The 18,623-nt window shown below is 36.8% G+C and overlaps 1 protein-coding gene across 1 annotated transcript in view; it reads left to right on the plus strand.

Annotated features, from left to right (window-relative positions):
* The window catches only part of LOC124159683 (nuclear protein localization protein 4 homolog), a 91,244-nt gene that overhangs the window by 21,650 nt on the left and 50,971 nt on the right, over positions 1-18,623 (plus strand). The window contains exons 6-7 of the mRNA XM_046535593.1: positions 1,947-2,070; positions 16,619-16,798. Coding sequence (XP_046391549.1) covers positions 1,947-2,070; positions 16,619-16,798 — 304 coding nt within the window. The remainder of the gene's footprint in view (positions 1-1,946; positions 2,071-16,618; positions 16,799-18,623) is intronic.

An 18,623-nucleotide genomic window follows, 5' to 3' on the forward strand; every position in this document is an offset into this window, starting at 1 on the left:
TGCTGAGACGGCATGAAATCATTTTTTCGCGAGGTGGTGTGTCCCCATAGGATATTTGAGAGTAATGTTAGTTGAATCAACTATATGCCCAAATTGTTTCCATAAAATGAAAATATTCCATTAATCACCTAAATTCCTGTTTGAATACTTCAAAAGAAATCACAATTACTCGCCACAATCCTTAGTTTCCTGCTGCATAGGCAACCTTGTCAAACATTACCGCATTCATCGTTTTTTCATCCATCCCCTTGAAAAACAATAGATCGAGGTTCCACTGTATGCCTTTTTATTTAGACATACATCAAGGGAAATAGAAGAAAAACGTACGTTTAATATGCTTTGCGCAATTCTAGTGTTCGAGGTATTCAAAATTCGAGGTATTCGAATATTCGAGCAATGATTTAATATTCGAATTCGATATTCAAGTTTGAGAAATCTCTCATTCGACCCATCTCTAGGATTGAGTTATAATTTTCAAGAGTCCACAGAAGTAAACCAACACAGCAAAATTTTTATCTACTCAATAAATAGAAAACAATCAGCCCAAAACATGACCACAATTTCACTACGTATCATCAAAAGCTTCGTAATATCCTGCTACATATAATCGAGAATTTACTGTAATTCAACTTTATTTAGTGAATCTTGTGCAATGATAACTTATCTGTTTTAATTTTATTATCATTCGATGTTCTGGTGTAATGGATAAAGTGAATATTTTTCGGCCCTCACCTACTTCATCACCTAAAACAAATTATAATCTTACATCTATCCACAATAACGGTAGAAAACGAAGTCTATGAAAGCGAGATTACAGCTAATCAAATAGAGTACTTGAATAGATTCTCAGTTAAAAATTTAAATTCCCTTATGTTGTAAAAATTACTTTGAGAATTATCAAAATACACTGCAGAACCTGATAGCAGTAAGATTTAAAAAAACATATTAGATTCTGGCTCAGTTGGAACTGTGAAATCACTCTTAATATTAAACTGTTGTTTTTATTAAATATTGTTCAATAACCCCAAAAAGTCACTCCACAGGGATTACTCCAGCTGTTTTTAGTGTGAGGCTTACTACCATCATAGCTAACGTAAATCATACTTTTGAGCATTTTATTCATTAATTATTGAATACAATTTCAATGTAAAGTGAAATTATATGTTGTTATGTTGGATGTCATTTGCTGAAGCAATAAGAAATCTAATTTTAAAAGTCCCAGCATCAGACTCACTTGCTGAACTGTAAATTTATTTGCTGTTTTTTCTCTGATCTCTTTGATGCTCCAAATATGTCACTACTGCAGGTTATGACATTGCATAAGACTATTACAGCAATTGGTAACCATTCAAAAATTCATACCTTATATCTGTCTGAATAGTAGTTAAAATGATGAGTGGTGGCTGCGAAGTAAGTGATCCAATGAGTGGGATGAAATTTCATGGAATGTGGATTCATATGAGCATTGGAATTCCATATTTTTCAAGTTAACGATGTAATATAGGAGGGGATAGGATAATCGCAATCTGTGGAGAAGCTGCCTCTATAAAGGGTCTACTATTGTTTTTCGACACAGTGACTTCTATATAGTTGCAGTAATGAAACCTAATAACACAAGCATTAATACATATATGTAAAAGCATACTAGCTATGTCAATTATCTTTCGTGGCAATGCATGAATAATAACTGTTTTGAATTGATAGAGAGACAATTGGTATATTAAGTCCACATTCAGTTGTCTGCAACCTCAGCATTCAAATTTTGTCGAGGTTCACACAATCTGATGTAATATCATTGGAAATAGTGACCTATAGCAGCAGCAGGATGCAAAATTTGATTTGAATACTGACTACTACTGGCTTTGCTACCCGTTGTGAATGAAATCGAGTTTGATTCATTGAAATTTTAGGACTAATATTTTAACAAGTTGTTTTTTTCTCCTCAGGGGAAAGTTTGTAGCATTAGAAGACATTAGTTGCCGCATAAAACCTGGCTGCAAAGATCATCCACCTTGGCCAAAAGGAATCTGCTCTAAGTGTCAGCCAAATGCAATTACATTGAACCGCCAGGTATGTGAGTTTTTTCTTCAATGGTCATTGCATGTAGTTGTGGCAGCCACAGAAAAATGGAAAATTATATCATGATACGGATGACTTGACTGAATCTGAATACATTATATGTTGTCGTATGTTTTTAGGCATATTTTTGCGATTTCTTTGAATTATGATCAGTTACATCTTGTATTTAATGATTTCAACCCTTAAGTTCACTTACAACAGTTGTTTCAAAATATTGCCATCAGAAATACAAATAATTAAGGATGAGTCGGTTCTTAAATTTTTTTGGTTCTCGGTACTGGTCCGTTTCTCCCCCATCAGTTCTTGGTTCTCGATACTCGGTTCCAAGGTTGAATTCTTATTATCTGAATTAATGGCAAAATACAACAACAAGCATACAAAAGAAGGGAATGAAAATAATTTCACTAAAGATGTAAGTTAGCATGAAAGCTCTGTAAAGAAAACTTAACCGTCTCCATAATTTATTTGCCAAGTAAAAAAGTTTAAATAACAGGCGGTTGTTAAAGATGCATGATCAATCAATATATCACATTACATCAGACGGCCACTGGTTCTTTCTCTAGGTTTTGATTTAAAAAATTCAACATTTTACCCTATCTGGGTCTGATATTCTCCTTTTGGGAGAAATATTGCCTTCAATACTGAACAGGCATTCTCTGAAAACAGTAGTGGTCGATGTTGATTTTGAAGGGCTGCGTGAAATATGCTTGGAGCACAGTTTACATGCTGCATAGATAGTTAGCATAGCATCAGGATCAATAGTGAAACTCCTACAACTTCTGATGACATCACCCATTAATTTGTTGTAACTTGTGAGTCAGTTCAAAATATATTTTGCATTCTGCCATGAAGCTTAAATTGTTATTTTAAATGACAACTTGCTCAAGTGCTTCTCTGTCACAGTTCTTATAATCTCAACAATAAATTGCTCAACATGCCGGAAAAGCGACACCATGGATAAATTAAGCAGCTGTGAGGCAATGCAAAATTGTAATGCAGTGTTACATTCTGCAGGATAACCACACTTTTCGATGCCTTGTATAGGTTTATCAACTTACGAACAAGCTCTTGGAACGCATTTAGCTCGTACGTCAAAGAATTACTGTAGAGCCATCCCCCGAGTTACATTAGAGATGCGTCCCGGTAGACTCTGCGTAAGTTGAAATTTACGGAAGTCTAACATTCTTCGTTAGTGCTTCAGAGATTTCAATGGGTGGGGTGAATTCTCAGCGGAGAAATGTGCGGTAAATTCTCGGTGAAGTTTCATTCAATTCATTGCAATATTCATGAACTCTTCCGCGTATTCTTATGTTATTAGATACAAAATCAATAAACATTAATATATATTGAGAGTTGCATCTCGAGCATTGCCAATCAAAATGCGTAATATTATTCCCCGAATTGACCGATCGCGTGGATTCGGCTATCTCAAGGCTACATTACTAAACTGAATACTTATGCATTCATTATGTTATACTGCGATCTAACAAGGGGAGACCACGAAAGTTGCTCCGCCTTTTTCGATGCCGTATTTTTTATGGCCTTCGGAATGGTGAACACATCCCTGAACTAGTAGTGGTTCCGTTGAATGGGCCTTAGTTTGGCTGTAATTAATTAATTTTTATGCGGTACTTTTCACAATCCGCATATAGTCCCATGATATCACGCACATCTCAAGCGGGTCGGGTGGGTTAGTGGTTAGCGTTTACGGCTGCCACCCGGGGGGCCAGAGTTCAAGGCTCCGTGATGGCTTTTTATTTTCTTGCCTCCATTGTGATCATACGGCGTCAACTTTTTTATTATTTATTAATTGCGACAAGCATAGACATGAGACTATTCTTTTATCACCATAATGACGTTTAGGTATTTAAGCAGTGTCATTTTCAACGCGGAGAAGTGAAGGCTCCACTTTCTACTCAAAAACATAACGAAAGATTAACGGGGGGCTAAAACAGTGGCTTTTTTTGGTAGAAATGACATTTGTTGGTGCATATCTTGTTATTATATTGGAAGGGCTACGGAAGATTTTGGGAAGCGGCGAGCACAAGACACATTTGGTGTAATTGTTGCTTTTAACCCTCTAGCGGGCGCGATTGTTATTGCTTCACAACCGGGCGAATGGCGTACTTTGCCTATGTTATGTGCATATATGATAATACTCGATTTTTGTTAAAATTAATCTTTACTTGTAGAAATTAGTATAATCTTATACATTTATAGGTGATACAGATATAAAGGTACAGAGGTGGTATACGGCCGGTCTCCCGGCGTAATTTATACTCCACGTGTGACGGGTTCCTCTTGCTGATCTAAAAAAAATTAGCTACAGTACCTCGAACTTTGAAAACTCGCAATGTAGACAGTCAAAGTACATTGTAGGAATACACGAGACCATTCTGGCCCAGAATGTACGCACGATGTTGAAATCCTTGGTTTTCGAAGAATGGCGTATTTTATACGCCAACACGTTCGGTCCAGGGTCATAAACTTTTATTTCATCCTATTTATTAATGGAAATTATATTTCGGAATGGTTATTTCAGCACATAGGTACTGTGTAAGTAAATTCCCTTTGGAGTAAAGTGAATTACAAGTGTTCGAGAAATATGGCATTTTATAATCGTTTTTTGTTCTTATTAATGATGTCTGTACGGATGTTGTTGGTCGCCGCGAGCCTTTAATGGCATGTGCTCTAGCAAGAGTGGTTTCCATTTTTAATGTGGAAGTTGATCAGTATAACCAATGAAAAAATTAACAATTTGGCGCACACCAACCCCATGCTAGTGTAGTCGTCGTATCTCCGTGTTTGAAATGACACTGCTTAAATACCTAACGCCATTATGGTGATAAAAAAATAGTCTCATGTCTATGCTTGTCGCAATTAAAATTAATAAAAATGTTGACGCCGTATGATCACAATGGAGGCAAGAAAATTAAAAGCCGTCACGGAGCCTTGAACCCTGGTCACCCGGGTGGCGGCCGTAAACGCTAACCACTAACCCAACCAAACCGCTTGAGATGTGCGTGATATCATGGGACTATATGCGGATTGTGAAAAGTACCGCATAAAAATTAATTAATTACAGCCAAACTAAGGCCCATTCAACGGAACCACTACTATTTCAGGGATGTGTTCACCATTCCGAAGGCCATAAAAAATACGGCATCGAAAAAGGCGGAGCAACTTTCGTGGTCTCCCCTTGTAAGTTTAATCATTCTATCTTCTGCCTTTTATGTATTACGTTGATTGATGAATCTGGTGATTTCACTGTCACAGTTAATACACGTAGGAGGAGTGTCGAGGATTACGAGCAAATAACACACAAAAAATACCAGTACTAATTCACTATATTCTTAGATACATCACACGCACATACACCCAATCTTTCACGCACGCAAACATACTTTCATTCTCTCGTGTCTCAACGAAATGACGTGAAAATATCATCATTTGATTAATTACTTCGCTGAAAACATCGAAGAGTATTTCCAATGTACGATTGAGTGAGCTTTTATTCAGCCAACTCTGTCATTAGCTTGCAACAGAGTTAGTGGGGAAAAGCTTTCAATAATGCAGTATTCATTTACATTGGCACACGATATGAGAGAACGAGAAAATGCAGCTTGATAAAATCTTTGCAAAATGCAACACGGTAACCCAGTCACCAGAAACATGTAAACAAGTACGCAATTAATATCGTTTGTCAACTTTTTCTTCACTTTTTCGCAGCGTTTATTGCCAACACTCAAATTTTTAATGCCTTTATGTGGATACTAACAAATTCTTTTCCGTAATAAAGATTTCTGCTCGGACTTCATTTTCTTTTAATTCCACAGATGGAAATGTGCAAAATTAAGGATTCAATTTTTAAATTGTTGAAAGTCGGTGTTCGGGTTTGTATGCTGTGTAACAAGCTGTATCGTACAGGAGTGAGAGCAACCACTTCCATTGCTAGAACTGCAAATTTTCACTTTGATTGGTTACTTGGGATTTATAAGCGATTTTTCTGCAGAAATTAATGAAAATTCCTTCAAGGAATGATAAAAATGGGTCACTTTGTTTTGTTTAGCACGTAAAAAACTCGATAACTATTTGATATTTTTCTGCCATTTGGTGTACGAGCGAATATCTACTTCATCGTGCTCTTATTCAAAAGTTAACGCAATCACTTGAAATACGGTTATCACTTACGTAAGTACGGATTTACGTAAGTCGAGACATACGTAACTCGGGGGATGCCTGTATATGTAGATGAATCAATCATAAGACCACTTTCAGACGAAATAATTTTCCACCAGCTGCCGTTTACTGTGGCTGCGTTTGGCACATGGCATTGCTGAGAGTTGTCTCGCCTGAAAGCCACCTGAATTTCACATGAATGGCGGCCGGTGAAAAGTCGTTTCATCTGAAAGCAGCTGCGATGTAGCATTGTCTATATTTCACACTGTAGATGGTGCATCGCCGGGCTGGATAAAAATGGGCGTCACACCATCAACGACGCGATTCAAGTGGTTTTAAGACATCCGTAGAGACCTATGGTAAGTCGAAAGATCCTAAATGTGCATGCCAGCGATCAGCTGTCAAAAGTATAAAAACGTGGATGCCATGCACTCAGAAAATAATGTACGCATTTTTAAATCTATTTTCACTTTTTGGCCTTGAATACGCTGCAGACCATTTTGGCGTTGGGCAACAAATTCATATCCGCGCTAATGTTCCGAGCTAGTTCTAAAATATCGACATAATGCTATTGGTCCTCGATACCAATTCCACAGGCCAAGAATTGACTGTACTGAGAACCGACCCATCTCTACAAATGATAAAGATCAATAATCATAGTGCTTAATGATTATATTCACATTTTATGCTTAATTTGGGTGACTATTTAGCTACTAGAGTCATTTGGGTCACGTCACTTCAAATGAGTCAGCTGATATGCCTTGTATGAGTAATAGCTGGGACATTGACAATAAAGGAGCTAATGCATTAGCGATGATAAATGACCTCTCTGCCAAGAATTATATATGTAAACTTAATCAGGGAAAAAATGTGATACAGTAGACTTTTTATTACGAAGTTCACAGGACCGAAAACCCAGAGGTTCTTAATAACGAAGTTGTTGAAGTTAATGGATTAACCAATTTAAATGAAAAGAAATAAGCAAATGGGTTACCAAGGGTCAAGAGTTGTTGATTAGTTACAGGATAAGATGAATCAGTCAAAGAGACAACAACAATGTGTATAATTTGATATCAATAAGATCATTATTTACATTATAACTGTGTCTATAGTTATTTATGGAGCAGAAGGAAAATTAAATCCGTTCGTATGAACATTTCTTTTAGGAATCGTCAAAAAAAAACATTATATGATAAACGTGATTAAATTATGCTGAAATATATTTAAACAGGGAATTCGTTTCAGTTTCTCAACAGAAGAATGCGGCATGACGTAATCGAGAGTTGATATCTTCCCGAATACAGTAAGTCCGATATACGAACTAGATGCGTTCCAAGACCTTGTTCCTAAGTTGATAAACCTACAGTACGGTCTCCGAGAGTTGTCTGATGACACGCAGAATGGTCTAGGTCGGGGTAGGGGGCAAGGTTGCCAGGTAAGAAAGGGAAATGCCTACAAAGGTTTGTGGGAAGAAAGGAGCCGGAAGGGACGATGAGCGTGAATGACCCAGAGGAAGAATCACTTCACTTGGTGATTCGAAGAAAGGGCTTGTTTTGGTGGATCAGGCTTATTTCGGTGCTCTTTATGCATTTGACAACATTGTATGATTAGGTGATAGTGTGAGGTGCGTTTGGGGGACAGCGATTGGCTGTAAACCGTGCTGGCATAGGGTTATCCGCCCGTCCTATTGTGCCATCATCAATTAAATCCAATAGAAGTTCGTATGAACATTTCTTTTAGGAATCGTACAAAAAAAGTTATATGGTAAACGTGATTAAATTATGCTGAAATATATTTAAACAGGACAACATAGACAACTCTTGCCGGCCGGACTGTTAGCAAGGCATCGAGGAGTATGGTTATCTTGCAGAATGCAACACTTCATAACAATTGTGCGCTAACTCACGATTGTGATGAACTGATCTAGCTGGGCGTGCAAAGCAGCCGAAGCTGAAAAATATCGCTCTCCGTGGCGAGGATGAATTGGTGAAACGCTGCACAGTTCCTAACTTCACACTGGATTCAGTGATACTTTGCTCAGATTATGACCAGACTGTGAGTTCCTCTATGCCGCACCACGTAGCCAAAACAAAAGGCACCAAATTCGAAATTTTAAATTTTTGGATGCTGGTATTTCTGAAAGTTCGTAAATCGAATGTGCATAGGAAGAGGACAAACTGTACGTTCAATTTACGAGTGGTTATGAGTAGGTCACCATGACTCCACATGAATTAAACTTATTGCAGTAGAAGCCCGGTTTTACAAGTGCTCATAATCCCTCGGAAATTACTCGCAAAACCGAGCACTCATTGTATCTGAAGGCGTTGAATAAACTGACCTAGCAGTGTCATTTCAAACGCGGAGATACAGCGACTATGCTAGCCAAGGTTGGTGTCTCTAAAATGTTAATTTTTTTTTGCTTACAATGATCAACTTCCGCATTAAAAATGAAAACCACTCTTGCGAGAGCACATACCATTAAAGGCTCGCGGGGAGCAACAATATGCGCACAGACATAATTAATAAGAACACAAAACAAATATAAAATGCCATATCTCTTGAATCACTTGTAATTCACATTACTCCAAAGGGAGTTTACTTACACAGTATCTATGTGTTAAAAGAACCATTCCGAAATATAATTTCAATTAACAAAAAGGATGAAATAAAAGTTGATAACCCTGGTCCAGGCGCGCTGGCGTATAAAATTCGTCAATCTTCGAAAACCAAAGATCTCATCATTGTACGTACATTCTGGTCTAGAATGCTCTTGTGTATTCCTACAGAGTACTTTGACTGTCTATATTGCGAGTTCTCGAAGTTCGAGGCATGATAGCTAATTTTTTAGATCAGCAAGAGGAACCCGTCACCCGTGGCGTATAAATTACACCGCCCGACCGGCCGTGTACCTCCGGTACCTTTATATCTGTATCAGCTATAAATGTAAAAGATTGATGAGACAAATAAAGATATATTTAACAAAAATCAAGTTTTGTCATTTATGCACATGTCATGGGCAAAGTATGCCATTCGCCCTGTCGTGTAAAAATGACAGTCGTGCACGCTAGAGGGTTAAAAGCAACAATTACGCCAAATGTGTCAATATATTCCTTAGCCCTTCCAATAAAATAACAAGAGGTCCACCAACAAATGTCATTTCTTCGAAAAAAAGCCACTGTTATTTCTCCCACTTGATCTTTCGGTATATTTTTGGGAGAGTAGCAAGTGTAGCCATCATTTCTCCACAATTGAAATGGCACTGCTTAAATATTTAAACGCCATTATGGTGATTAAAAAATTGTCTCATGTCTATGCTTGAGGCAATTAAAATTTATGAAAAACTTGACACCGTATGATCACAATGAAGACAACAAAATGAACTGCCATGAGGAAGCCCTGAACCTTGGCTCCCTGAGTGGGAATCACGTGCGCTACCACTACCCCACCTGACCTGCCTAGTGAAAGGTGTGAAATTTTGAAATTATATACGGCTGATGAAAAATACCACATGGAAAGTAATTAATTACAGCCAAACTAAGGCCCATTCAACGGAACCAATACTAGTTCAGAGATGTGTTCACCATTACGAAGGCCATAAAAAATACAGAGACGTCGAAAATAGGCATTGAAAAAGGCGGAGCAAGGTATGTGGTCTCCCCTTGTAAGTTGTACTGGACAAACCAAGAGGATATGTCTGTCCCAATTCTGAGGCTATGTATGACATAGAATAGATTTGATGAGATTAAAAAATATCTACGCCTCTCCGATGATTGTCAACTATGCCAAAGGGATAAATTTTCAAAATTCAGGTCTATTCTCAAAAGTCTAAACCAAAATTTCATTCACTTTGAATTTATTTCAAACAAATAGTGCATTGAGGAACAAATGGCTCCATATTTCGGGCAACTCTCAGCTAAAATGTTCATCCGTGGTAAAAAATTAGATTTGGTTATAAATTGTAGTGTCTTGCCTCATCTACAGACTATCTCCATCAGTTTTTGCCATATGGAGGTGCCAAGCCAGGAAGAGATAGTTCATTACCACTTGGAGAAGGGGTTGCTCTAAATCTGTTGAATTTTTATAAATGTCCGAAACACCATGCCGTGCATTTAGATAATTTCTTCACCAGTTTGTCTATTAGCAACTCAAAGTTGCAATGGCGTTTTTGCGATGAGAACAGATAAAGAAAATCGAACCTGGACAATGCATACTCAAGCCTCCGAGGGATTGACAAAAACCTAAAGAGGATTTTGACTATTTTTATTTTATTTTTTTTATTTTATTCTCAAACCACCGGATACAGCTCTTATTGGCCATTTTACACCGGGGTGTTCAACAAATGTAACAAGTAAACGTACACAAACGACCATGCCCTGGACCAGGGAAACCTACCCAGGCGGGACTCGAACCCGCGACCTCTTGTTTGGCAGGCGAGAACGTTACCCCGCCGCCACCGAGGCCGGCTTTCTTTTTTTTCTTTGACAAGTCAAAAAATATTCTATTAGTACGATGGTATGAAAATTCTTTAGACACTGTTGCTTCAACTTACGAGAATATTGAACCCGTAGTAAGGACGAAAAGGTACAAATGGAGGCTGAATAAGAGTGATCTGATTCAGCAATCAAATGTCATCAATGATTACATTTAGGGAATGGTAGTGGTACACGATAACTCTGTTGCATGTTACCTTATCCAGATTAGGGGCAATGGTTGTGGACTCTATTCATAAATGGTCTAGATAGAGCAATGATGAATGCGTGACGATTTTACACATTAGTCGCGGGTAAAGCAATTCCTTAGTTAGACTTCCGGCCTGAGATTGTAAGAATTTTACTAGGGCAGAAAGAGGTTTCCAAAATAAAGACTGATGAAGTTTGGTATAAAAATCGGTAGCCACATGCAGGACGCCCTTGGAAAAAGGACAAACCCCAGCATGTCCGTCAAGACAGAATAAGGCATTTTATCCAAAGGAATACTGATAACTCCCGCCAAAGATGTTGAGTATGCAAATCACGATAAAAAAATGAAAGATAAAACCTAAGTTTTAAAAACCTGTTTTTTAATTTTTTTACAGGAGTTTTCCCAGCGTTGTGTAAACGCAACATTATGAAAATCATATATTATGCTGAAAAAATTTTTTTTAAATGAAAATATATCTTAATTAGTCCAAAATAAACTGGAAAATACGAAAAAAACAAAGTTAAAAATGCTGCATACAGTCTGGGGAATAATGGGTTAAGTTGGAATTGTAAAAACTGTTCTTTCTTAATGATTTTATGTTGTGAAAGATCATTAAAAAATCATATTATTATTATTATTATTATTATTTTGCCCAGCGATATATATATTTGCCCAGCGATCTAGTACAATAAATAATGTCCCAGATATAAGGAACGTCAAGTCATACAATATATACATATAGGTACCAAAATAAGAAACAGTATATTACCTTATACACATATTTACATTAAAATGTGAAAGAGCATCATCCAGATATTTCTCAACTGAATAATACATTTTTCTTAGTACAGTAAAACCTCTTTACATCGTAATGGAGGGGACCAAAATATGGGCAATTTGATGTATGGAGGTTCACTATAGAGAGGTTTTAGTGATAGGCACCATTTTTTTCATATCCTTCGGAAATGAAAGGCATTGCTGTCTTTTAAACCATAGTTTTTATGTGTTTAAACAAGCATGCATGTATTCGTGAACATATATTTATTATTTAATAATAACAGAAAGCGAGCGCTACTGCATCATCTTTACCATGATTTGATAGAAAACAATGTGAGCTCTCTTAATTCAACAGTCAGTTAAAATGATTAGGATAGTGGGATTCCTCTTTTCTTATTTACTGTTAGGTATGCTCTCATATTGAACAAAGTGGCCATAACTAATGATTAACGTGAAAATTACAGCATATTAAAGGTGTATAAGAAAAAAAATAAGCGTGAAATATTTATCGCTGAAAATGTCATTCCATGTACGTAATTGTGGCTGCATTAATGGTCTCTAGTTGTCTCGGTACAAGTTGTGGAGGTATTTAGGCTGTCTCGGGGGTGTCTCCTTGGTATGATAAGTGGAGGTTTTACGAGATAAAGAGGTTCACTACATGTATCCCTTTTACAGAAGTTATGACCCATTTTAATGTACTGAAAAGCTTTTCAGCAAATAAAGCAGTTGGAGATGCATTTCCCCAATTTTGGAAAATACATAGAATAAATGCATATTTTAAAAATATTCTCACAACACATAAGAGTGTATTATAGTATAAAATTGAATTAAATGGATATCAATTTGTTTAAAATAAACTAGAGATTGATTTAGATTTAATGGCGGCGTATATGTACCATTTTGAGTGGTAAGCAGAAAAGCAATATTTGTCAATAATACATGTATCGCAAACAGTGCGGTTGACGGAAGCACAATATTCTCCAGCACGGCAACGCCATATTTTATTTAGTATAACGGGGACTAAATGATCATTAGCATCATAACATATTTTATTGTCTGCCTCTGTTGAAAATGAAGTAGTACGGCGGCTATACTTGGCTTCGCATCGATATATGCCAAATTATGTTTGCGCTATTACACACCTGAACTCTAATTGTGACTAGATTTCCGCTTAGAACAGATTGTGAACAGCTACATCCATAAGCCAAGAAAAAATATTCCACCACCACCACCAAAACGAATTTACTTCCGCCAAATGAATTGCATGCAAGGATGGATACCGAAATACGCAATAATATTCCTGTCAAAAGAGGCTTTTCTCGGTGGGAAAAATCCCCCTGAAACGTTCTTTCAATTTAGAGTGATCTACGGGCGTAACTCCAACGAAATGTCATTCATGTTGGACATCGTATAGTCTGCACAGTGAAGGCATTTACAGTGGAACCCCGATTTATCGTTCCCGCATTCATCGTTTTCCTGCATTCATCGTTCGCCGCTCCTGGTCCCAAATTAAGTTCCATAAAGACAATGTAATTTTTTCCCGCATCTATCGTTTCCCGAAGTATCGTTTTCCCGCATTGATCGTTTGAAGATCGCGGTCCCGTCGTATAATTTTCCCACATTCATCGTTTGATAAAAATGAGACGGTGTTTACAACGTGTTATTTATGGCTAATAACAACAGACACATAGTTTGAATCTTCCCCAGGATATTGAAATGCGATAGGGAGAAGCAGAGTGCCGTGGTATAGTTACATTAGCGCATTTCCCAAGATCCGGTATCCCCCTCCATTCAGCACTCGCCTCCCCCAGGTTGAAGCTTTCCTCTTCTCCGAAATAAAAAAGGTCCCAGCTAGAGCAGGGATCGTATTACGACGACCTTAGCTTCAGAAGAAAATATCAAGTTACTCGAGATCAGAAGAAACCTTTTTCATGCCTCCCCCATTCTCGACCGCTGACTTTATTTTTAGACGACTCGCTTCAAAGATCCCCACTTCTGGAGGTCTACTTCTGCATGAATCATCAATTAGCCCAAAAGGTGTCTAAAAATGAATTTCAGTAATTGGTATTATACTTTTATTAGATTGAGATATTAGTGATGTGCACATAATTCAAAAAAGAATGATACAGAACACGACGTATTTCTAACGTTATTTAACCATTTTAAGCTAGGAAATAGTTGGAATAATACGATGGTGATTTCTGGCTCGCAGCTGATAGCGGATTTTTTTTCGAAAACAGGGCGTCTGATTACAATTTACGAGTTATGCTAGAAGTCTCACTTGTCTGAGGTGCAAATGAAGCGATATCTTCTCAGGATATTTTGTTTCTCCCTACTAGCATTCTGAATTCATCTGCTCATCTAGAGCTACGCTACTTATTGTTACTAAATGAGTGGGTAAGTTGCCTTCTCTATAGGATAAAAATTTCATTGCGCAGTCATATGGTCATGCTTCACCCTCTGCAGTAAGCTCTGCCTACGCCGTAAGCGATAGCATTAGTGCCGAACTTCACCTTGTACGAGTAGTTCTGTACTTTCCAGGGTGGGTTGACGTAAAACTTAAAACGTGGGAATAAAAGTTAAAAAATACAAATTTATGGCTTAATTGATAAATAATAGATCGTTTGGTGAGAATACGAAGGAAAAAACGTTGAAATTACAACAAATTCTAACTAGAGCATAAAATTTGCAACTTTGCAGATTTGCATAGGGATCCGCCCAATGTAACATTTATGTCAAAGTACCATTTATCAGAGAATATTAGAGAAATGAAAAGCAATACCAAACATATTAATGTATTATTAATAATTTTGTATCATTATGTTGATATATACCCAAAATTGTAGCTGATTGTGAGGTGCAAATAGTTAATGAAAAAATTTAATATTTACACCAAGCAAACGCCCATTTTTAGTGCCTAGGGAAGGCACCTAAGTACGGGGATTGCTTAAAGGATAGGCCTTCACTCTTACTTGACAATTCTTAACCTGAATTGATGCACTTAGCTTCCTCTTTCTAATAAAGCAAAGAACACATCAATGTACCGCCCCCGAGCAATGCAAGAGCCATTACAGTGGAGCGATACGAGGTGTGACATTTTTGTTACTTTGGGCAGATCCAGGTTAAGGGAACCAAATTACAGCTATGAAGATTATTCAAAAGTATTGCCTCTCCATAGCAACACAACAAAAAGTGATACATTACTCTGGTTAAATTTTCCACTGAACTGAATTTTAAGATATTCAATATTATATTAGGTAACTTGGTGTGGTTTAATTCATGCTCCAGTAATAGTTAGAAATTATAATTGCCAAGCACGTTACTTTCATTATTCGCAAATTGCAGCTGAGAATCCAATGTAGCAACCATCAGGATGTGCTCGATCTTTCAACTTTCATATAATTATTTTAGTGAAAATAATTATCCGATGAAAATTATTATTCTTCTATATGTATTTAAGAAAATAATCAGGTAATTTTGAAGGTACTTTATTTCTGTTAATGACCTCAGCCTTTCATCTATAGCATGTATATAATATTGAAACTTTGCAAAATAATATCGAAAGTACTTGGAAAATATCACTGCAGATTTTGCTGTGGATATACTATATTTTTCTATATTGAACTATATTTTTTTTACTTTTAAACTTTTCTTAAGCCCATACAATTCAGTATATGCCTCACTTTATAATTTTTATATGTACTTCACTGCTGGTAATCCATGCGAGTAATTAATGGGTAAAGAAAGGCTAATGACAAAAAGGGTAAAATTGCCCCAAGTTACTCACATAATTTCCATCTAAATTATCTTTTGTGCTAGCTGGGAATTATTATTATTAACAAAAACTAATTGCATTGATTGTGCAGGTTGGTCAAGGAACATAAAATCATTATCTGTACTAGCTGGACAGGTTCTATCAGGTTGAATATGGGCAAATAGATCAGAAACACTACAAATGATAAATTTTTAATTGTTTACCTATTTAAATTGTTGATTAGTCATTCATACATATGCTAATATTCTTGGTGGAAGAGCAGTGCTTTGTAATCACATTTGGGGATGTATTGGAAGTGCCTGTACCACATGTTTTGCAGCAATATTTAGTGTTTTTGACCTTTTGACTTTTTTATATTTGATGATACGAGAGGAAATTTTTATTAATGCAAATCTGCCCTAAATTTTATCACTCTGAAATAGGCAAAATTGAATTATGAATTATTGACAGGTTATATAACTAAATTTAGAGCTCTGTAAATGAATTTGTTAGTTTGCAAACCTAAAATATTTCTTACTAGGGTTGGTGTTGCATATGTTGGAAACTTTCTATTTTAACTCACTATTTTTTTTTATATCATCACCTCGCGAAAAACATTACATTCAAGGTTTTAACGTTAGGGAATTCTTACAATCAACAACAATTGACTGTAACAAACACTCATGCCTTGGATAGGGGCACCCTAACTTCTTCTAACGTCATGAGATTTCTTTCATTTAGAAACTGAAACTAATTTTCTTGTTTTTATATGTTTGCACATAATTTAATCGCGTTAATTATGCAGTTTTTTTTCGACGATTCCTAAAAGAAATGTTCACACGTACTTCATTATTACAAACCTCCGGTTTTTCGGTCCTGTGAATTTCTTAAGAACAAGAATCTACTGTATCAATAAAATATATTTTGTACTTTATTTGTCATCATTTTGTTTCCTTGCCTCTCTATTATTTAATTTGTTACTGTATTTAGTCCGTCATCTCACTCTGAGTGGTATCTCTTGTGTTCCTAATTCTTAAAGTTTGAATCTTTGCCATTTGTGATTAAAATTCAGTGTTTATGTGTTAGTTTATGATCATTTGTTTTACATTTATCAGTTTTATGAGTCTTCATTTTCTCTTCTACTTTTAGGTTTACCGTCACGTGGACAATGTAATGTTTGAGAATCCATATTTAGTTGAAAGATTTCTCAATTACTGGAGAACTACTGGCCATCAGCGAATTGGTTTTCTGTATGGAAATTATGAAGTTCATACTGATGTCCCTTTAGGGATTCGAGCTACTGTTGCTGCCATTTATGAGCCACCTCAGGTAAATAAGATAAAGTTATTACTCATATTTTCTTTTTTTTATATTTGCTCTAATTGGTAATTAAATTCCTGAGTTGAATTAACTGCTGCTAACTGGAATTTTGATGAATATTCCATCATCTCAGTTATTAAAAGTTATTTCATGTTCCTCTTAGTGTTTTAACACATTGCGGACTGGGTATTTAATTCCAATCCCATCGGGTAGGACCGGGCATTTAAAGGAGCTTTAACCTAAGTGACACTAATACATGACAACCCTCATAGCATGTTTACTTTTTAATGTATTTTAATAAAATTTGAAGTGTTTTACTTACCAGAGATGTTAGTATGTACTTAGTTTCTGTATGGTATTTTCTTAAACATGCTCCATTGTGCAAGGCAACCTTTCAGAATACACAGATATGCCGAGTTTCCTTCTTAAGTTTATTAGCAGAACAAACTCGACTCATCCGTGATGGATATTTCTTCTTCCCATACCCCACTCTCTTCTCTGGAGTGTGTTTCATCATTCCATCTGCTAGCCTTGTCAGGTTATCCTGCTGAGGCGCTCACTTTGTAGGCCTTTCTATTTTGCCATCTGTGTCATCATCGCTTGTAGATGCACTTCTTCCCTCCTCACATTTAGCCCAACCCTTGGCTACTTCCAAGAAAAATTTTTTGAAGGTCACACGGGTAGATGTGCTCAACGTTTTGTATACCACTAAAGACTTAAATAGGACACAGTTGATCAACCACAACACAACTTTTTTTCTGCTTCATAGTTTTTCTTAGAACTGAATAGTAAGCCGAAGTCTGTCAGAAAAGTAAGTCTGCTTTATCTACTCCTCCTATGTACTTATTGTACTCCAAAATACATTTAGGTCAACTGGGGAGAGAAACACTCCAATGGCCGTAACAGGGTACCTTGTCACAGGTATAAACAAAACACTGTGTGGTATGCTGGAACGGGAAGATTCGCAGCAGTGACCAACCCCAGCCTCTCAACCGGAAACCCTTCACTAACACATGTTCAACAGTGAAGAAACCTTCGCGAGGGTTTTAGGGAGGGTAGCAAGGTCCCCGCTACCCTCCCTAAAACCCTTGGGGATTGGAGTGTTTCTTTCCCCAGTTGACCTTGAGGCCGTAGAGCTCACCTTTTTATCTATACATTTAGGTGTTTTTCTGTATTAAATTATTCTGTATTAAATAAGTGTAAATACGGATGTAAAAGGGTTAATATGGTTTCCTCTAATTTTTTTCCTTCAGCTGTGTATATATCTACATTGCAAATATTACCTCAGCCCCAAAGAGGCCGCTAATCTTGATTTTACGCAGTTGAAATGACGTCGCGCTGTTGAGCGTGAAATTAAAAACATCGCGAATCTAATTATCGCTTCCCCCTGCGCCCTCTAAGTAATATTTCAGGCTCCTTTATGAACGCTCGCTCTTAGTTCAAATTTGCCGTAGAAGGATATCGAAACCTGAAACTTACGGCAATCGCCGTGTATGTGTAACTACTTTTGATTAAGATAAATGATCGACGGAGATGTTAACATTATCACCTTTCGTTTATTATTCGACTTATTGATCGACGCTGTTTATAACATATTTATTGTAATTACAGTAGATGGTCGTTAATCCGGAATTATGAACTACGGAATACCTATCCCAAACGGAGGGTTTTCTAGAATTTTGCTAACGCTATGTTTTCCGTCGCCCCAGCGAAATATAACGTCGAAATGAGCCGTTAAAAATCCTCCCGTGCCAAAATTTTGGCTTCCAAGGTGATCCAAAAAAGATAGTTGTACTTCTAGTATGGACGTAAGTCGATGGTGATTCAACACGAT

The sequence above is a fragment of the Ischnura elegans genome, chromosome 1 (assembly GCF_921293095.1).
Source record: "Ischnura elegans chromosome 1, ioIscEleg1.1, whole genome shotgun sequence".
Lineage (NCBI taxonomy): Eukaryota > Metazoa > Arthropoda > Insecta > Odonata > Coenagrionidae > Ischnura > Ischnura elegans.